Source organism: Capricornis sumatraensis, chromosome 8, assembly GCF_032405125.1.
Source record: "Capricornis sumatraensis isolate serow.1 chromosome 8, serow.2, whole genome shotgun sequence".
NCBI classification, from domain to species: Eukaryota; Metazoa; Chordata; class Mammalia; order Artiodactyla; family Bovidae; genus Capricornis; species Capricornis sumatraensis.
In genome coordinates this window covers 90,662,239-90,684,776 of record NC_091076.1, presented here as the reverse complement: position 1 = coordinate 90,684,776, position 22,538 = coordinate 90,662,239, and the positions used below count along the sequence as shown (strand labels likewise).

At 42.6% G+C, this 22,538-nt stretch overlaps 1 protein-coding gene across 1 annotated transcript in view; it reads right to left on the bottom strand.

The window, feature by feature from the left end:
• WIPF2 (WAS/WASL interacting protein family member 2) overlaps nt 1–22,082 on the bottom strand; it is a 36,618-nt gene extending 14,536 nt beyond the window's left edge. The window contains exons 1-2 of the mRNA XM_068978731.1: nt 21,960–22,082; nt 1,162–1,293 (exon numbers count right to left, since the gene is read on the bottom strand). Coding sequence (XP_068834832.1) covers nt 1,162–1,224 — 63 coding nt within the window. The 5' untranslated portion in view covers nt 1,225–1,293; nt 21,960–22,082. The remainder of the gene's footprint in view (nt 1–1,161; nt 1,294–21,959) is intronic.
• Nucleotides 22,083–22,538: the final 456 nt, after the last annotated feature.

Below are 22,538 nucleotides of genomic sequence, written 5' to 3'. Positions count from 1 at the left end.
GCTGAGGGCACAGGTTCAATCCCTGGGCAAGGAACGAAGATCCCACAAGTCAAGTGGTACAGCCAAAAACAATAAAAAATGTTTTAAAAAAATGAAAATTAAAAAGTATAGAGAAAATTAAAGTATAGAGTAAAATTATGTGGCTTTTCTAAACTGTAGTCAGCCGAGTCTCTGACACACACTAAGCCCCCAGTGAAAAGGCTATGAGGAAATGATGAAGAACAATGCAGCGCCGTAACCTAAAGGCCACAGGGATCCAAGGATAACTGTGGATCTTTGAACTCTACTCTATCAAGAGCAGTTCTGCTTTTACCTACTTTACTTATTGGTCTTCCACATAAAATTTCATCTGAAAAGAGGATCCAGGGCTTCCCCGGTGGCTCAGTAGCAAAGAATCTGCCTGCCAAGGCAGGAGACATGGGTTCAATCCCTGCTCCAGGAAGATCCCACGTGCCTCTAAGCAACGAAGCCCGGGAGCCATAACTGTCACGCCCGTGCTCTAGAGCCCAGGAATCACCACCACCAAGCTCACGTGCCACAACTACTGAGCCCTTGCGCCTAGAGCCCATGCTCCCCCAGAGAAGCCACCTCAATGAGAAGCTGAGCGCGCAACTAGAGAGGAGACCCTGCTCACCACAACTAGAGAGGAGACCCTGCTCACCACAACTAGAGAGGAGACCCTGCTCACAACAACTAGAGACAAGCCCACGCGGCGATGAAGAGCCAGCACAGCCAACATAAACGAGGTTTTCAAAGGGGCTTCACACATATTCTCCAACAAAATGTCTAAAACCCAAAACTGACAAGAAAAAAAACAAAGAAGTTGGCAGGCTTGAGTTCTAGTCCTAGTACTGAAACAAACTAGCTAGGTAAGTCTCTTTTGGGGCACAGAGAAAGGACACACCGACCTTTATGTCACAAATAGTTTAACAGGGAAGAAACACTGATGCCACCTGCTCAGAGCTCCACTTAGACTGAACCAGGACAGGAAAGCCAAGACGAGCCATTATGGTCCTAAGAGGACTTCTCAGGAATCAGAACTAATTGAGGAAAACAGACTTTATTTATTCAGTCTCCACCTTCCCACACCATATGTCTTACACCAGGAAGCCCTACGTATGCATTCAGGTTTTGGGATAGCCGAGTGGAAGAACGACCTACCTGATGAAAAGTGGGAGGTGGAGGAGGACCGGGGGGGGGTGGAGGAGGAGGAGGAATTGGCATCCTTGCCCTTCGTGCAGTTGGCACTGCTCTCTCTCCGTTTTAATCTGCAGCTTTAGGTCACTCATATACCTGCAAGTGAAGCAGAAATAAATTCAAGAGAACAACTTTGCCCTGAGAGACACAGAGTACCAGAAGAACCAGAGGCCAGGGCACGACACCAGAGAAACTAGACACTCATCTCCTAGGCGCACTGGGATCCAGTCCTGGGCTCAGGAACTCTTTTCCGTAAAAGGCCAGATAAAAACAATACTTTAGGCTCTGTAAACCGTCTACGGTCTCTGTCGCACATTATTCTTTTGTTTTGCTTTGACAGCCTTTTACATTACTAAACTGCATTTTAACAGCGGTTTTAGGTTCACAGCAAAACTGAGCAAAAAGTACTGAGTTCCCTTAAAACCTCTGTCCCCCCAGCCAAACATACAGTACCCCACTACCTACATCCTGCTGTGGTACATTTGTTATAACTGATGAACCTACACTGACACCTCATAATTGCCCAAAGTCCATAGTTTACATGAGGGTTCACTCTCTTTAATTAAATCATTTAGTTCTTTTTGGCTTTGCTCTGGGTCTTCGTTGTTTCCGGTGGGCTTTCTCTAGCTGCAGTGCTCAGGCTTCTCACAGACGTGGCTCCTCTTATTGCCAAGCACAGGTTCTAGGACACGCAGGTTTCAGTAGCTGTGGCTTGTGGCCCTAGAGCTCAGGCTCGGTAGCTGTGGTGCATGGGTTTAGTTGCTCCAAAGGCATGTGAGATCTTCCTGGACCAGGGAGTGAACCTGTGTCTCCTGCATTGCAAGGTGGACTCTTAACCACTGGACTACCAGGGAAGCCCTAGGGCTCACTCGTGCAGTTGTACATTTCATGGGTTTGGACAAATATATAATGGAAAAGCCCCTGATGCTGGGAAAGACTGGGGGCAGAAGGAGACAGGGGTGACAGAGGATGAGATGGTTGGATGGCATCACCAATTCAATGGACATGAGTCTGAGCAAGCTCCAGGATATAGTGAAGGACAGGAAAGCCTGGCACTCTGCAGCTCTTGGGGTCGCTGAGTTGAACACAGCTTAGTGACTGAACAACGAATAATGACAACTGTCCACCAATGTAGCTGGCTCTGCAGGTGGTGCTAGTGGTAAAGAACCCATCTGCCAATGCAGGAAACCTAAGAGACACGGGTTCGATCCCTGAATCGGGAAGATCCTCTGGAGGAGGGCATGGCAACCCACTCCCAGTATTCTTGCCTGGGGAATTCCAGGGACAGGGGAGCCTAGCGGGCTACAGTCCATGGGGCTGCAAAGAGTTGGACATGACTTGAGTTACACAGCACACACATAAACACCAATGTAATACCATACAGAATCATCTCACTTTGCTTAAAGTTCTTTTACGCTCTGCCTATTCATCCCTCCCTGGCCCCGTCCTTTGGACCCCTGGCAAGCACTGAGCTTTTTAATGTCTCCCCAGTTTTGCCTTTTCCAGAACTGTCACACTGTTGGAATCATCCAGCATGTACCTCTCTCAGATTGGCTTCCTTCACTTGATAAGATGCATTTCAGTTTCCTCCATGTCTTTTCACGGCTTAATAACTCATTTCTTTTTAGCGCTGGATAACATTCCACTGTCTGGATGTACCACAGTTTGTTTTATCCATTCACCTCCTAAAGGACATCTGGGTTGCTTCCAAGTCTTAGCAATTATGAATAATGCTGATATAAACATCCTTGTGCAGGGTTTTGTGAGGACACAAGTTTTTGACTCATTTGGGTAAATATCAAGGAGTAGGACTGATGGATCATATGGTAAGAGTATGTTTTGTAATAAACTGCCAAAATATCTTCCGCAGCGGCTGTATCAATTTGCAATTCTCACAAGCAATGGGTAAGAGTTCCTACTGTTTCATCTCCTTGCGAGAATTCTGAATTTTGGTCATTCTAATAGGTGTGCAGTCCTGTTGTTCTAATTTGCAATTCCCAAATGATACGTGATGTTGGAATCTTCTCAAATGCTGACTTGCCATCTATATATCTTCTTTGATGAAGTGCCTGTTCAGGTCTTTTGCTCACTTTTTAATTGGGTTGTTTTCTTATTGTTGAGTTTTAAGAGTTCTTTATATATTTTAGCTAATGGTCTTTTATCAGCTGTACCTTTTGCAAATATTTTCTCTTATTCTGTGGCTTGTCTTTTCATTCTCTTGATCTTTACATTTTGAAAATGTAAAAAAATGTTCTTAGTCATTGTGCCATACAAAACAGATCATGGACCAGATCTGACTCACGGGGCAAAGTTTACTGACCCCTGATACAGTCATATGACTGGAATGTGATAAGAGCATAAATACTATGTGCAAATTTAACCCATCAGTGGCTGAACACTTAAAACTCAGAAACTATATGGCTGTCTACCTGTTAAAGAGTTTTTAAGTGTTCCTCATTTCACAAATGAGACTAAAGCCAGGGGACTCTTACCCTAAGACACTGAAGTAGGGGGCAAAGATAAAACCAAAACTCAAGAACAATACCTCCAAAAAGTCACTCCAGGGAAATTCCACTTCTTGAACCCCTCAAAGTCAAAGCCAAATAACTGCAGAGGTTTCGTTCTAAACTCTTTTGTTATAGGAGTGAACAAAATCTTTCTGTGAATAAAGAACACTTAAACACTTCTCTCAAGGCCCGGAGAATGATAAAACGGCAAATATTTCAGAGGTTCTATAAAACCAAGAACCTTTGTAGGTAAGTAAAATCTGATTAAAAACATGACTGTGAATGTCTTCAAAATCCCAACTCCTCCCAGTGTAATGCCACTAAAGGCTGTCTGCCCAACAGAACTTTCTGCTCCAACCACAAAAACCTGGACACTACTCTGGCTGGGTGGCTCCTGTGGGGAGTAGTGTCTGAATTCACTTCAAAGAACAAGCAGCTGGCTCTCCTCTAAGGAGACTACCTTCTCATTTCTGGTTTCAAAACTAAGTCTAGTTTTCCTTTCCCAGGAGTCTAACATACTAGACTTGAGAAATTGGTCAAAACAGTAAATGCTCATAAGCAGAACATCCATCACAGAGTGTGGGGGGTGTTAGAATGAAAGAAACATATGGAGAAGAAGAAATAAACTTTCTTCTACTGAATTCTCTGGGATTACTATGACCATTCCACCTAGGTCCCCATAGCCGGCACATAGCCAGCAGCCTAACAATAGGGAAAATTGTAGTCCATTCAGAAACAAACACTGTCAACTAATTCCAGTCACCTCAGTTTCTGCCTTTTCTGGGCTTCCCATTTTACTTACTTTGGCCATTGCCACGGCTGAAACTGTCTTCTAGAATGACCTGGAAAAGAGGTCCAGACAAGTCCCTAATTCTTCCCAGACCTACAAGCTGATCCAACCTACGTGCTACGAAATAAGAAATAACCTAAAGGGAACCTTAAATCTGATAGTGAGTGTCACTTATTAGGCAAAGCAGTAATTCTCTAGCAAGGCAAACCTTTTTTTAAAGTCACCCACTGCAAAAGACCACTAAAACATTACACAGTTAAAGATACCTTTAAAAATAGGCTCAATTCAAACTCCAATTTCAAAATAGATCCCTCAAAAAAATCACTTTTGGGAGTCCCCTGATGGCCTAGTGGTTAGGATTCTGGGCTTTCACTGCCATGACCCGGGTGAACCGATTGAAATCTCTGGTCAGGAAACAGGTCCTGCAAGCCGTGGAGTGTGTGTGTGCGCGTGCGCACACTTTTATCAAGTGACTGTCTTTAGCGCCAACCTCCAGCAGTGGCTCTCAGCCTCTCTGCTGCCTTCACAAAGATGGCAAGCATGTCACCCTCCTGTCAGGGACACGGAGTATACAATGATGCCCTCTACAGTAAAGTATTATCACTCCCATTTTACAGGTGAGAACTCTGAAGTTCGAGGAGCAGGGTCTGTGTACACACTAGGGTAAGAGGCAGACCGACTGAGCTAAGGGCAACCCCCATGATCACTCAGGAGGAAACTGCAGAGTAAGGACTCAGACTCAGGTCTCCACGTCCCTTTCTACCTCACTCGTCACTATGAAACAAATCTCGACTGCAAGCTGGTTGGGTTTAGCAATCTTCCATTATTTTTCCCAAATAAAAACTTAACTCACTCCAAATTCCTATCTTAATGATAGAATACAACCAGATCTCTACATTTTCCCAGAGCAGACCAATTTGTACAAATTTAAATTAACCCAACTTTCCTTTCCCTGAAGATTCGCCAAAGAAGTGTTATTCAAACCAATTCAAGATGGATACTACAAGCACTAACCCAATGCAGAAGGTCTGCTTTGAGAAGTGCTTTCAGTTAAGAACAAATGAAGCAAAAACCATTCATAAAGCTTTATAAAAGAAAGACAAACTTTAGTGACTAATATTGTTTAATCAGAGGACAAATTCAGGCCTTCTGGAATCACTGTCTATTGCATTTTTAAGAATCTAACACTCGTGAAGTTAAACAAAAAAGAAAAAAAGTTCATCACAGAATTAAGTCTTTCCTTTCTGATCTATTAAATTCAAACTACAAACCTCACCATCTCTGTTTTTCGAGTCCCTGATTTTCAGAAAAATTCTCATTCCTTTCTTAATCCCTTCCATCTTAAAAGCCATGATAAAATAAGCTTTATACATCCTCAGGAGTCACTTTCTTTGAAATAAAGATCAGAGAGCATTATTTTAAGTCTCCTTAATGTCAACTTTATCTCAGAATTCGGAGATAAGTCTCTATAAAACTCAAGCAATGCACTTTTTAAAAAGTGCTTTCTTTTACTCCTCAAAAGACAAAACTTATTTTTCTATTCAATTTCCAAATATTCATACATTTTAGGAGCAGGAAGCCTCCTGAGGACAGAAACAATGATGCTGCCTTTTAATTTGATGAATGAAGAGTCCAACTTAGCTGCTTTCTTCATATATTTAAAATGATCTAAGAGATATTATAGTTACCACTACAATTTGAGGCCTTTATTCAAATGGTATTCTACTGTTATAAAACTGAGGTTTCGTTTACAAGTTGTTTTAAAAAGAAAAAATAATTTTTAAAAATCTAAATCTTAATGCCATCCACTTTCATGCTGAGACCTCAAGTAACAGTACTTTCCTTTGATCTCAACTTTGATTACACAGTAAATTACAGTTTTTGTACCAAAGTACCCAACAAAATTCCACAGAGGGGAGAAAAAAATGACCCTGAACATTTTTTAAGTAGGCTATCTCCCTCAGGAAAGACTCAAGGGCCTTAGTTTCACCTTACAACACTCAGTCATATGGATAGGTATTTAAGATGTTAACAAGAAAATTATTTATTTATTTTTTGGCCACACTGCACAGCATGTAGAATCTTCATTCCCTGACCAGGGATTGAAATGGTACCCTCTTCACTGGAAGCACAAAGTCTTAACCCCTGGACCGCCAGGGAAGTCCCTATCTCACCTTCTTAAATACGTGTTTCATTCTTTAGTATCCTGTTAAGGGCTCCCCTGGAGGCTCTGTGGTAAAGAATCTGCCTGCCAGTGCAGGGGACACAGGTTCAACCTCTGGTCCAGGAAGATCCCATGTGCCATGGAGCAACAAAGCCACCAAGCCACCCACAACAAAGAATTACCCGGTTTAGAAATGTGAATAATGATGAGATTGATAAACTCTGTTCCAGTGGCTTAACAAGACAATTTTTTACCATCTTGGACCTTACATTCTAGAGGAAGGAAACAAGGAGACAAATATAATCTCATATATCAGTGATAAAAAGAACAGAAAAACGAGAATCATAAAGGAGAGTGTAGGAGCAGGGTACAGTGTTGTTAGATGGGCAGGGGCTGGGGGGCCTGCCTCTCAGAAGCGTCTCCATGAGCAGCCAAGCCCTAGGAACATCTGGGGAAAGCATCTTCCGAAAAGAATTAACAAACATCAAGGAGACGGAAATGAGTTTGATGTGTTAGAGAACTAAACGCCAAGGTAACTTGAACAGAGTGAGAAGAATGGTAGGAGATGAAACCTGAGACTTTATAAGCCATGCTCCATATCCTCCAATTAAAAATAAATAAATAAGAAGCCATCCTCCAAATCCAATAGTAGTATCCTTCTCTGGACTTCCCTGGTGTACGGTGGATGGGACTCCACCTGCCAATACAGGGGACACAGGTTCAATCCCTGATCCGGGAAGATCCCACATGCCACGGGGCAACTAAGCCCACGAGCCACAACTACTGAGCCCACGCACCTCGAGCCTGTGCTCCACAACAAGAGAAGCCGCTGCAAGGAAAAGCTCACACACCACAACTAGAGAGTAACTTCTGCTCACCGCAACCAGAGAAAGCGATGAAGACCTAGCTCAACCAAAACAAATAAATAAAAATTTTAAAAAGTAGTATCCTCCTCCATCCAATATGCCTATTATACCAAAGAAGTCTAAACAAACCAATAGCTTCACATCCAAAGTAAACAAGTTCCACCAGTTATCTCATGCATTAACCCCACAGACTGTACCTCACCTCTCTTTGGCTTGAGCACAGCTAGGGACCTAGGTACTAACTGGAAGTCTTCCAGGGTTAAAAGTTCCCTGCTGGGCTGGGAATTTGCTTACCCGTTCACCTTCAACCTTGCACCTGAAAAGCAGCAGTCTAGGGAAGCGTGAGCTCATCGCCACAGTGGCATGAAGGCATCCAGTTCCCAAGCCACAGAACCCCACACGGGAGGAGAGCCAGGAGCTCCCTGAGAGGATTCGCATGCCACTGCCAGAGACTAACAGCGGGAGTCAAACAGGTTCCTCTAATTACGCAAGAACTGACATCAACAGAGAACTATGAACACGCCTCCATGTGTTCTATGACAGAATACCGTAGAGTTTCCACTAAAGCAATTTTGGTTTCTCTAAAACACAAAGAAACAGACTAGAGTAACTTTCTTCTACATCTTGTACCACCTTCCCCTCCTCCGAAAGCTTTATATAATCTACAAGTAATCTACAGCCCTCTTCTCTCAGTGGAAAAGGTGCTCCCTCTCCCTTGAAATTCAATTCAGTGAAACCTCTGGTGAAACAGATTTTTATCATGTATGGCCATGGAAGTAATTAAAATTCCAAAGTTACTCCATGAAGGATAAAAAATCATCTTTCCAATGGCAGGCATTTTCCATCAAGGAAATTTAACTATGCAGCAAACCTGATTGATACAACAAGTAATTTTAAAAAAACCTCTTTACTTCAATGATTTTTCACTGTTACAAGCAGCACACAATCCTGGAAGAAAAAAGGATGGAGGCAGAAGTGCACGCACGTGTGCGTGCTTAGTCGCCTAGTCGTGTCCAACTCTTTGCGACTCCATGGGCTATAACCTGCCAGGCTCCTCTGTCCACAGGATTTTTCAGGCAAGAATACTGGATGGGTTGCCATTTCCTCCTCCAGGGGAATCTTTCCAACTCAGGATCAAACCCGTGTCTCCTGTGTCTGCTGCATTTCGGACAGATTCTTCACCCACTGAGCCACCGGGAAGGCAGAAGAAAAATACATAACTTTATGATGATAATCTTTCAAATAGAATTTTTCTAATAAGAATAAAGTTATTTATCCCAAAATGCAGCTTTTCCCCCTAATAAGACTCTTTCCTCTTGTCCCAAGTTATTTTTCAAAAGCCTGAAAAACATAAACTCAGAAGCCTACATATGCATAGAGGAGTTTCTCAGTCGCTAAGTTGTGTCAGATTCTTTTGAAACCCCATGGATTGTAGCCCACCAGGCTCCTCTGTCCATGGAATTCTCCAGGCAAGAATACTGGAATGGGTAGCCACTCCCTTCTGCAGGGGATCTTTCCCATCCAGGGATCAGACCCTCATCTCTTGCATCTTCTGCACGTAGGGCAGACTGTTTACCACAGAGCCACCTGGGAAGCCCAGCGGGAGGGTGGGGGACACACAGAGAAAACAGGCAATTGCAGTAAATCAGTTATAGTTCAGAGTGCTGTAGTGCTTTAAAACACACAGGGGGCTTCCCTGGTGGTCCGGTGGTTAGGAATCTGCTGTTCAATAGCGGGGATTCGGGTTTGATCCCTGGCTAGAGAACTAAGATCCCACATGCCTCAGAGCAACTAAGCCCGCACACAGCAACCACTGAGTCTGCACTCTCAAGCCCATGTGCCACACCTAGAGAAAGCCCGAGCGCCACAACACCGGAAACAGCCAAACAAATAAATAAATAAGTATTTTTTAAAAAAATAAACCCACAGCCAATGATCAATAATCAATGAGACAATAATGCTTTATTTTTATTATATATTTTTTTATTTTTTGGCCACGTGACTTGTGAGATCTCAGTTCCCTGACCAGGGACTGAACCTAGGCCATGGCAGTGAAAGCCCAGAATCCTAACCACTATGCCACCAGGGAATTTCCAAGACAGTAACACTTTAGATTTCACACTGTTTTTGTAACTTTGTTCACCAAAACTGTTTCAATGAAATTTGTAAAAATCTATTAGAGCTGTTTCAATAGAGCTCTTTCATCTTAGAACGTAAGATGTCAGAGCTGCCACAGCTTCCTCAGGCTGCATTTAGCTACTAGGAGCCACAGACTTCCCATATCTGAGAACTAGGGTACTAGGCCTCTATCTACAACATCACTAAGACAGGTACTCATTTGGCCCCTGATCTCCAAGTGAATAACCGCAACCAAGGAGCAGCTGCAAACCCCTCATTTCCAGATGCTTTACATACTGATGGTAAAAGATACAACAGTTTTTCCTTGTAAGGCCTAGAGATCTATAACACAAAAAGAAGAGAATGTGCCCTCTCGTACTGTCAAAATTAAAAACAAACTTCAAATCACAGTACTTTAACATCTCCAAAAATGATGCTGCATAAATCTAAGGCAGATAACTAGTAAATCTGTTTTTAAAGCCTGAGTCAATTTTCCATTTCAAAACAACAACAACAACAACAACAAAAACAGATTCCTGGATTTGGACAGTGAAATGATGCAGAGTAGCTCAATGTTCGTAACTAATATTTCCTCCCCACCCACACATCCCAGGAACCCGTGGGTTTAGAAATGGTGGCTTAAAAAAATGGAGTCACACAAGGCTAAAGTTATTACCATTTGCCAGTATTTAACTTACAGAAGAGAGGAGTTAATCAGATGAAGGACACATTCTAATTTAGAAATCCAGACCAAAGCTAGACAGACTAAAACACAGTCAGAATGCAAAAGCAACTCAGGATAGCAATATATGGTTTAGAAGGTCCTTCTAAAAGAGAGCTTCCAAACTTGCCTGAAGAGAAAACACATCCTAGGGCATGTTTAATAAACACACACACAAAGATTTCTGGGCCCTAATCCAGACCTACTAAAACCAGGAAAAAAAAATTTAAGGCATAAATTTTTTAAAAAAGAGAAAATGGGAAACGAGACAACAACATAAAGACAGATATCAACAAAATTTTGGAAGCTGGACAGCAGATGCACTAGTGATAAATAATTTCACAGAAAGGAAAAAAACCAAATGCCTGCACTGGAAAGAAGCAAGCAGATTTCTACCACAGATCTCAGAAAAGGCTCAGAAACTGGAGGCATCCAGTATGTCTGGAGAAAGGGGTGTAGGAGGGGCTAAAAGAGAACTGGTTGAAAGTCTGTGTAATGTACCTGTTGCTAATTCATGCTGACGTGTGGCAGAGGCCAACACAATATTGTAGAGCAATTGTCCTCCAATTAAAAAAAAGAAAAAGAAAAACAAAACAAAGACAAAAAGTCTGTGTAAGAAATAAGATTCTTCTATCCTTCTGTCCCCGCCCCTACACTGCCTGGCAGAAGATGAGAGAAGCTGAACCAGACGGTCTCTGAACCAAGGGACCAGTGATAGCTAAGGGCAGCTGAGCCATACTGAGAACAAATGGGGGTTCAAGCAAGTCTAACTTGTCCTCAATAACGAGACCTCTCCCCATCCCCAGCTCTCTTCTCTCACTCAGCTCCAAAGACACCTGCTGCTGGGCTAATACTCTCCAGGCAGAAAACCGGAGCAGTCCTCTCTGAGGAAAGTGACCAGTGCCAATCCACCCTAAAATGCTGCCCACCACTTGATGAGCCAGGGATCTGCACTCAGCGTTTTAGTGCCCTATCCTTAAAAATGAACAGATAGCCAAGAATTACTAGACGTTTCAAGAGAACCTCTCACATGAAAGACAGGAAGCAAAGTAAATAAGCAAAACAGAATTCCTGACAACATGCAAAAAAATGTATACATAAAATTCTGAGATATGTATACCTATGGCTGACTCATGGTGATGTATGGCAGACACCAACGTAATATTGTAAAGCAATTATCCTCCAATTAAAAATAAATTTTTAAAAATTTGGAGAAAATTTCTTGGAAACTAAAAAAATATGATAGTAAATATTTGAAATACAAGAGCTGGAAGAAAAAACTAAGACTGACTGTCTGAAAACTGAATGAGGGAAAAAAATTCACAAGGGAAAAAAATTGAGGGCTAGTCTAGGAGTTTCACCATCTGGATAACAGGGGTTCTGAGAAATAGAGAGGAGAGAAATAATTATCAGAGAGAGAATACATTTTAAGAGATGATAATACAGAAAAACTTGACAGATGGAAAGGGTGAAAGTGTTAAGTCGCTCAGTCAGGTATGACTCTCTGCAACCCACAGACTACAGCCTGCCAGGCTCCTCTGTCCATGCATTTCTCCAGGTAAGAATGCTGGAGTCGGCTGCCATTCCCTTCTCTGGGGGATCGTCCCGACTCCAGGGATCGAACCCACGTTTCCCACACTACAGGCAGATTCTTTACCATCTGAGCCACCAGGGAAGTAGATGGAAATAAGCTGCAGACTGACATGGCCCACTGAATCTCAAGCATGATGAATTTTTTTCCCCCCCTGGCCATACTGTACAACCTGTGGGATCTTATTAGTTCCCCAACCAGGGATCAAACCTGGGCCCCCACTAGCAGAAACATGGAGTCCTAACCACTGGACCACCAGGGAACTCCCAAGCATGATGAATTCTAATATCCACCTCAAGGCACATCACTGCATTCCAGAATACCAGGGATAAAGACCAGACCCTAAACGGGACTCGTCTGGTGGTCCAGTGGTTAAGAAACCGCCCTCCAATGCAGGAGGCAGGTAAGACAAGACCCTAAAATCTTTCAGAGGAAAAAACAGGTCCTATACAAAGAATCTAGAATTGAATAGCACCAAATTTCATAATATTATTATTGAAAGTTAGAAAACCACAAAGCAAGGTTTAAAATTTCCAAAGAAATATGATCCCCAACAAAGTATTTTATATCTAGTCAAACTATCAACCAGCATGAAGGTAGAAAACAGATGATTCATACAGGCAAACCCTCAAAAAATGCACCCATCCTATAGATCTTTTTCATAAAGTCTCTGGAAGAGACTCCACTAACATGTTTAAATGTGCTGAGAAGAGATACTTCCATCCAAGGTTAGGGATGAATTAATGACTGATACTTAGTAAGTCAAGCAAAAAAAGGAAATTAGACAGGAAAAAAAGGCAAATATAATACTTAAGGGAAAAAAATATATATATATAAAGAAGGAAATATAATCATAGTACACAGTCATTATACTGGATGCTACTTTTTTCTCTTCTTTTGATAACACTCACCTCTACTCCCTTCTGGACTCACAGGAGAGGAGGGAGGCTGGAGGTCTGGGAACTACTTTTCCTAGAATCCCCTGTCACTGGGTTGTGGTTTAAATCCCACCAACACATAGCATTCACTCAAGATCTAGAAGATAGAAGGAAGGTAGATGCCATTATTGGTCTTCCAGGAACAATGAGCAGGTGTGTAGCCTCTGACAGATGACAGACACGTGGTTGGCAGCAGTTTTCAATATTCTGTAAATTGGCTGCTTTGGTGTTTAAGGCAGTCAGGATTATTAATGACTGCAGTTTCTTTCAAACCCTGCAAGTGGCTTTCCCTGACCTATGCTCCCCTGGCCTTTCATGATTTGATAATCTGTGAAATACCAAGAATGGTTGGTTTTTCTACTTGTATCGTGATATATGATATATAATACCAAAACATATAGAATATTGATTTAATCAAGATAGTGATATATATATATATATATATATAAAGCAGAGAGCAGGAAGGGTTGTGCATGAATAGCATCATAAGAATGCAAAACTCAAGTGTCCACAGCAGAAACTCAATACCTAAGAATGGAAAAATCAAGACATAACAGTGTAAGAATACTATGTAGAAACATGAATATACATCAGAAAAAATATTAAAAGTATTATTAAATTATTAAAAATATTAAAAGCATTCAGAGGATAGGTAAGGAGAAATGGAGCAGCTCTTTAAGTACTATAAGACTTAGAGTACTATTTGACTCTTTATATATTCTTACTATTTTGATTTTAAATTTAACTAATAAAACCAAAAACTCTAACACTGTACAACAAAACCAAGCTTCAGACTACCAAAATTTCCCAAGAAAGGTCAACATTGGATCTGCTACCAATGCAGTTAAACAAAGTAGAAAATCCCAAACAAACCAAAATAATTCATGTCTCAGGCTCAACTGCAATGAAGCAGGCTGCCTAATGTGACCTGAATCTGTGCCACAGCCTGGGTGTAAGCAAGGTTCACCACCCAGCATTCACACCATCACAAGTCAAGTACGTGAGGAACTTCCAGGCCACCATGAGAACTCATAAGCAAAGGTAAGCACAAAAATTGAGGGATAAATCTTAAACCCAATTACTTAGCCCTTTTCAGGTCTTGTTCTCAATTTAATGCAACTAACTGAAAAACAAAAATAACCAACATCTGCTATCAAAATATCTTTACAAGTTCTAAGAAACTGTTAATGAAATTAAAAGACTTATCAAGTAGGCTGAAATCTAGTCACTGATGACAAAAACCAGCTCTTCTCACTCGAGGCTGGCCATCTCACAGGACTGGCACTTGGCTTGTATGTGCATTCCATCATTTGCACAGCACAAATATAAAAGCAGAAAACATATACAGAGAACAGTCAGAGGAAGGAAAATCAGTGATGACAGTCTCCATTAAGAAAAGGCCTGAAAGAAAATTTAAGCAGATGCTCCATAAAACGTTGATCCAGACTTCAAATGGAGAGAAGTGTCATGCCTCATTTCAAAGATAATATATTAAGTCCCAACTCGCCACAGAAAGTCTATTAACAAAGCTGCGACTTTCACTGCAGAAGTGTTTCTTCTCTCCCTCTAATACCCTTAAGCCATCAGATACACAGATGCTCCTTGCTGAAATGCTAGAAAAATCTGCACATTTTCATTCCGAGATCACTAGTGATAGTATGCAAAATCAGGAGTCTACTTTGAAGTATGAAAACAGGGCAAGCTGATCCAATTACACAAGTAAGTACTAAATCAAAACAGGACCATCTGGGCTTTGAGGAAGAGTACTGTGATTCCTGAACAAAAGTCAATATAAGATATACTGCAGATACAGCAGATAAAAATGGTTTCATATATTCAGAGTTATAATGGCCCTGAGCTACTGATCCTTTTGCACGTCCAGTAAGATATATGCACCATGTTAAGACATATGGCCTAGATGACAAATTATTTTCAGTAGTTCACAAGAAGAACATCTGTGTTCTCTCTCCAGCCCGTGAGGCTTACCAGAAAAAGTCAATAATCCCCAGAAGTGAAGAGGTTTTTGTTTTTTAAATAACCAGGTCTGGCCAACTAGCCTATCATCCCCCATGATCTAAGAACAGCTCCCCAACAATCTCCAAACCAGTTCTCAAGAGCCCCACATTTTAAGTTCTAATCCAGCCACAAGAGTTTAATGGGCAGGATCTAAAAGAAATCAAGACTAAAAGAACAGGCTTTATTCAGAAAATTTTTCTGAAAACATGTTCCACTGTACAGAATTCCGATTCTTTATGATATTGATGATTTCAGCATCAACAATGGTAAACTAGTCCCAGTGGAAAGAACTAACAGAAAAAAATCTCTATTGGAAAGGTTGAACTCAAAATGAACTATGCCATTTACCTGTATTTTTTAAGAACTCACACTCTCTGAAGTCTTGCCTCCTATCTCTCTGCTTCTCACTCCCTAAGGTCCAGACACACCGGGACTCCCTTCAACTCTCCACACAGCCACGTTCTTTCCCTCCTCAGGACCTTCACCGTTGCCATTTCCTCCCCTCATCCCTTAGGTTTCAGCCTTAGAAGTCAATTCCTCAGGGACCTTCCCTGATCGGCCGCCTTCTCCATGAACTAGGGTCAGGCTTCCCATTTGCACTCTCTACTGTACTGTAGGCAACAATAATTAATTACCTGTTTAATGGAAGTTTTCCCCACTAGACCATAACCGCATGAGTGCAAAGGCTGAATCAGTTTTGTTTTCACTGATGCATCACCAGGACCTACCATAGTGCTTGGCACACAGTAGGAACTCAAAAATTGTCAAGGAAATGAATAACAGGGCCCCCAATAAAGCAGCCTCAGCAGTTCTAATTTACCCTACAGATATAATCACACATGCAAAAGGCCAAATATATATAGTTTTTCTCTGTAGCACAGTTTGTAACAGCAAAAGACTGGAAACATTAAATATCTACCAGGATAGGGCAGGTACTCTTTACTGTTCATATAGAATGACTGATTGCCAAAATAAGTTTTTTAAAAACTGTACATAGAATTAGTGTGTGACACTCATTTTAAAAAATGCAAGACACATATATATTTACTTTGTACACATTATCTCTGGAAAGGATGTCAAGAGGACTTACCTGGTGGTCCAGTGGGTTAAGAATCTGCCTGCCAATGCCAGGGATATGGGTTCCATCCCTGGTCTGGGAAGATCCCACAAGCCTCTGGACTAAGCCCACGTGCCACAACTACTGAGGCCTGAGCATCCTACAGGCCATTCTCCCCAATCACAAAAACCACTGGAACATGAATCCCAAGCACTGCAACTAAGAAAAAGCCCACGTGCAGCAAAGACCCGGCGCAGCCAAAAATAAATAAGACTAAAAAAAGGAAAAAAGGATCTCAGGAAACTGATACTATTAGCTGACCCTGGGAAGACAAACCAGAACGAAGGGTAGACAAGGGTAGAGGGCAGGCTGCTCAATGCCACCATTTATTGACCTTTCAAATTCTGGGCCATGTGAGTATATTATCTATTTAAGAAAATAATAATATTTTTATTATTATTTTCTTAAATAGATATTTATTATTATTTTCTTTAAAGTCCTGTCCTTGTAAGATACTGACAGCAAGAGTTTAATCTCATACCTGGATCTTTAATGACAAACACCCTGCCTACATCTGAGCACTGGGAAGGTGGAAGTGAAAAGAAGGAAAACTCACTCTCCACACGTCTCAGACAGCAGGCCCCATAATACACTGTACCCCTTTAGAAAATCCCTTTTTTTAAAAAAAACCAAATGTTCCAATATGGACATATGGAGACTGTTCCACAGTCAGAAGGTTTATTGGGAGGGAAAAAGAAAGAGATTACTTGATTCAGGTTTTCTATGAGCACAGAGAGCAGGCTGATGAATTCGTATGGAAATATTATCATAAATACCAACTAAAAACAAATTACTTTACTTTGGGGCCTCAATCTAAATGGAGCTTAATATAAATCCATGAAGTTTAAGAAGCTAAAAAATTTTTGAAAACCAATTATTAAATGGGGAGGAGGACATCCCTGGTGGTACAGTGGATAGGAATCCGCCTACCAATGGAGGGGACGAGGATTAACTCCCTGGTCTGGGAAGATTCCACACGTGCACCACAACCATAGAGCTTCTAGAGCCCACGAGGAGCCGCAACTGCTGGGCCCACGCTCTAGAGCCTGTGTGCCACAACAAGACAAGCCACTGCAATGAGAAGCCTGTGCCCCCCAACAAAGAGCAGCCCCCACTTGCGGCAAGTTGAGAAAGCCCGCGCAAGCAGCTAACACCCAGCACAGACACCCCGCCCCCCGCCAAACTTTTTTTAATGGGGAGGAAATCTACACATGTTCCTTGTTTACACAGATCTGCCACACTTTAAGACATTCTTCCGGAAAGACAGACCTGAGACTAGGTTGAATACAACTCCAATAATCGTATTTGCTACCACAGTCAAAGCCCTGGGCCAGGGTCAAACCCTCTGGATCTGAACCTGCATGTCAGGAACAGAATCCTCTGGGCTAAGGAAGGGAGAAGAACGGTGAACCCAGGGCCACCAAAATTTGTTTTGAGGTTCTCTCCAATGTTACAGGGCCACTGCCATATACTGCGAGAAATGATCTTCATAATCCATTCCAAGACCTAAAGGAGACACAGTTATCTTCAAATAACCATCTCCTGAAAAACAAAAGTGCATCCACTAAGCAGAACACACTGAAAAGAGCATTTACTAAGTAGAATTAAGTATTTAGGATAGTCATACTAAATTGTTACAACTTTGCCAAGCCTAACTGGCAAGTGAGAAGCCAATTCCTGGCTTTCCTATTTGATAACATAACCTATTTGCCTCCACAGGCATCAGCCAAAATCTTAAGAGAGCTAAGACAGACACCCATATTGGCAAATGCCTTCTTTCCCTACTAACATTGCTTTTCTCCATAAAGCTCTATCCAGTATTTTTAAAAACCCTTTGATAATAATACCAAAAAGTGCTCATGAGTTTCGTCTGTGGCTCCCTAGGCTCAAAGGCTTGGGAATGAGAATGAGGTGAAAAAAAGTCGGAAACACTCTCTTCCCCTCAACGCCTTGGACTTTCAAAGCTAGGCAAAGGCAATGATTCTGCATTTAATCACCAGATGAATAAGAACCAGATTTGAATTTAGAAGAAACATAAAGGAGTGTAAGAACATTCAGTAAGGAGTACCGCCTCCATTTCCTCGCAGAGAGGATCTCAGGATCTGCCAATGAACCTCACTTTGACATGGAACACCCCATCTACTCTAATCCAGGCCACATCCCCCAAGAGACAGTCAACCGGAACTCTGCCAACTTCTGCTCGGGAGCTGTGTGCAGAACAGTAGCAACAAGAGCCTACTTTGAGGAGGAGATCAACAATCACACTCAGGAAGAAAAGAAGTTATTTGGCACAGGGAAGCATGTTGCCAAAATGTTAGTCACAGCTTCAAGGTCCCGGTTTGTGTTTCTGCAACTATTCTCTGCTTTGACAGAGTCCATTCTCTGGCCCAGGAAACCCAGCTCAGCTTCTGTCACCCTCTCCCTCTGAAGCAGTAAAGAATTCTTTCAATTTGGTGGTATCAAACTGTGACACAAACAAGACATCCACCAGAGACTAAAAAGGAGGGGGAAAAAATGTGCAATTTGCTGTTTTCCACTTGGGACTGGCTCCAGCAGAGCAACAGAAACACATGGCAGGATAGGAAAAAATGGAAAACCATTATGTGAAAGAAGCAGGCTATGCTAAAAGTCTGCCCAGAGCCTCCCCAACTTTTTTCCAAACCTTCTTAAAAACAAACCAAAAAAGACGCACTGTAGGCTTAAATGACAGCAAAATATTAAGCAAGTTTTTAACCCTCAAATAAGTGTACAGATAGGTTACATCCTGATAAGCCCATCATAAACTGAAAATACCATTAAGTCGAAAATACATTTAATACACCTAACCTATAGGACATCAGAACTTAACTTAGCTTAGCCTAGCCTACTTTAAACATGCTCAGAACACGTACATCAGCCTACAGTTGGGCAAAATCATCTAACACAAAGCCTATTTTAAAATAAAGTACCGAATAGCCCTGGTTTTTCCAGTAATCACGTATGGATGCGAGAGTTGGACCATAAAGAAAGCTGAGCGCTGAAGAACTGATGCTTTTGAACTGTGGTGTTGGAGAAGACTCTTGAGAGTCCCGTGGACTGCAAGGAGATCAAACCAGTCAATCCTAAAGGAAATCAATTCTGAATATTCATTGGAAGGACTGATGCTGAAGCTCCAATACTTTGGCCACCTGATGGGAAGAACTGACTCATTAGAAAAGACCCTGATGCTGGGAAAGATTGAGGGCAGGAGAAGAAGGGGATGACAGAGGATGAGATGATTGGATGGCATCACTGACTGGATGGACATGAGTTTGAGCAAGCTTCAGGAGTTGGTGATGGACAGAGAAACCTGGCGTGCGTCCATGGGGTCGCAAGGAATTGGACACGACTGACCAACTGAACTGACTGAACAGCTCATGTCATTTACTGAATACTGTACTAAAAGTGAAAAATGGAACATCTGTATGGGCACAGGATGGTTATAAGTGTATACCGGCTGACTGCGAGCTGCGGCTGTCTGCCTCTGCTCAGCATCATGAGAGAGCCAAATATTGATAGCTCAGGAAAAGATCAAAATTAAACATTCAAAGTACAGCTTCTACTGAATGCATATCATTTACACGCCATTGTGAAGTTGAAAACTCTAAGTCGAACCATGGTTAGTCAGGGACCATCCATATGTACTTCATACCTGCAGTTCTTCCTGGGGTTGGGTTGCTGAAACAACCTGAACCAGCAGCCCATGATTTTCAGAATTAATTCAGAGCAAAGGGAACAAAGATTCAAGTACACCAGTTTACCCTCCCAAAGAGCCCAAGACAGACTTCCCTGGTGCTACAGTGGTAAAGAATCCACCATGCAATGCAGGAAACACGGGTTCAATCCCTGGTCCGGGAAGATTTCACATGCCACAAAGCAACTAAGACCCTGCGCCTACCTAAGCCAGAGAGCTGAAACTACTGAAGCCCACATGACCTAAAGCCCGCCAAAAGAGCCTCCAGAATGAGAAGCCCTCGCTCCGCAACTAGAAAGCAGCCCCTGCTCGCAGCACCTACAGAAAGCCCATGTGCAGCCAAAAATAAAATAATAAACACATAATTTTTTTTAAAAAAGAATATATCAAAGAGCCTAAGAAGTCAAGAAAGAACATCCACCAAAAGGAATAGAACTCATCTCTTCCCTCTTAAAAGCCATCAGTAAAACCTGAAAACTCCACGGTTCTCAACACCTTCCTCTTGCCCCTGCATTTCATCTCTGTGCTGACATCACCTAACTAATCAGTACCAACTAAGATAAACATTACTCTGATACCAAGTGTGAAACAGAGTTAGAAACTGCCCCCTCTTAAGCTAATCCACGTCAGACTTCAGAAATGCCAAGACTTTCAGGAACACGTCTAAGCTAAACAAGTTCGCCTATGCACCAAGTGTTTAGAGTATTACACTCAAAGGAAAACCTAGAACAGTCAAGATGTTAAAGGATAAAGAATAAAGAACCCAAAATTGGCCATGAGCACACCAGTCCCCAACAACTGGCAAAAAGGGCCTAAGTGACTGAATCAAAGCAAAAGGCTCAACTACCTAAAACTATTTTTTAGTGAATTCTCAAAGAGTTCATGAAGCAAGTGTTTGTCAAGAGTGAAATACTCTGGCAGCTAGAAAATAAAATACTGCATTCTCCCACATTCTCCATCAGTTCTCTCCATCAACCAACCTCTTTCATCCCCAACTCTAACTTCCCCATCCCCGTCTTGACCGCAGCCAATACAGTGTAACACAACAATATGAAATTTCTGCTACTAAAAGTTGACAATAAGTTTAAAAATTGGACATGTATCAAATCCAAACCAAGTCTTCCCAGGCACAAGGCACAAAAAAAATGGACAATGTTGAGAGGAAGAAACTGAGAACGACATATCTTCTAAATATCAGTATCTCAATCTTATTTTCAGGAATCACTTCTTTGCAACCACTTTAAAGATCCCATTTGCTTAACACAATCTTTTAGATGTAGAAAGGGATCAAACCAACAAACCAGCATCTCCAGTGGGGGGGCGGGGTGGGGAGACAAAAACTGATCTGCCTCAAAGTTACTTAGTAAATCCACATGAGGGCTAGAACCGTCCTTATTCCCTGAGGTTCTCTTCTGATGTGTAGAAGAAAGAAAAAAAAGTCACCCAAAACATGCAGTAAGTCATTCAGAAACAAACACAGGGCAAAGATAACAGCGTGAAAAGGAAGGTGGATCCTAGTGAGGTGGCGGAGGCCAGAATTAAGACTTTCACATCATTCCAACCTGAGCCCTTTACTGCAGATCGCGCTCCCTTGCGAACTTCAACATTTATCAATCCAACCTTAAACTCGATTCTGATTTCTTCTCAACTAACGTTCTCAGATTCCCTCTAATGTAAGCAATTTCCTCAATTACCCCATAACCAGTGGTTTTCACTCATCAATCCCCAAATATCACAGCGGCCTCCTCATCTGGGGCATCCTGTTAATTACCTGTTCCCAACAGGTCCTCCCTCCCCATCTCCTTTTGCGCACGGTTACCTTGCTCCTCACCCCAGTCGCCGTCTTACTCACCTCACCCAACCCTTCAGGATTCCTTATTTCCTGTCTCAACAACCTTCCTTCGCATCTCACAGTTAGCGCTCGCCCCACACCGATTCCCGACCACTCCTCCCTACTTAGATTCCCCACGCCCCCTCTTCTCCAGGTTCTTTAGACCCAGCCTCCAATCCCCCTCCCCTTAGGTCCCACCCCCAGGACCCCTCTCCCCCACAGGCCCCTCCTCCAAAGTCCCCTCTCTCCCTTACAGCCCCGCCCCAGTCCCCCCTCCCCCGGCTCGCCCTCCCATTCAGATCCGCAGGTCATTTCAGAGACGGACCCACCCTCCCTGGACCCACCCTTCCCGACCTGGCCGCAGCGGCTCCGGGAGCGACTCCTTCGCTACCTCGGCTCTGGCTCCGTCCAGTCCTGCTTGCCCCGCGGCAAGCTCCCCTTCTCGCCGCCGCCGCCCCTTTTGCCAACCCGGAAATGGATCTGCTCCCACCGTCCCCAGCGTCCGCGAACAAAATGGAGGAGGGGGAGAAAGGAGGAGGGAGCAGAGGGCGAAGAGACGCTACACGCATGCGCACCTGGAAAGCCCGCCCCTTTTCCGGTTTACGTAAAGGCGGAAGCGGTCGGTGGCCGCCATCTTGGGAAGGTCACAAGAATGTTGCTTAGCAGCTGAAAAGCAGGGTTTGCAACTTTGGTTGCAATTAGAATAACCTGAGAAGAGTTGACTAAATAGTGATACCTGAATTCCACACCCAGAGATTCTGATTTAATTGATCTTGTCTGTGGCTAGGCATCGGAACTTTTAAAACTGCGCAGTGATTCTCACATGTTGCTGAAGTGAAGAATCACTGAGCTGAACAGTTTCAAATAATATCTTTTTCATCTTCTTTCCGCGTGCTCACGCGCACACACACACCATAAATGTCCTTTCCTAATTTCGAGTTAACGAAGAACCCGCCCCAGTCAACCTTGC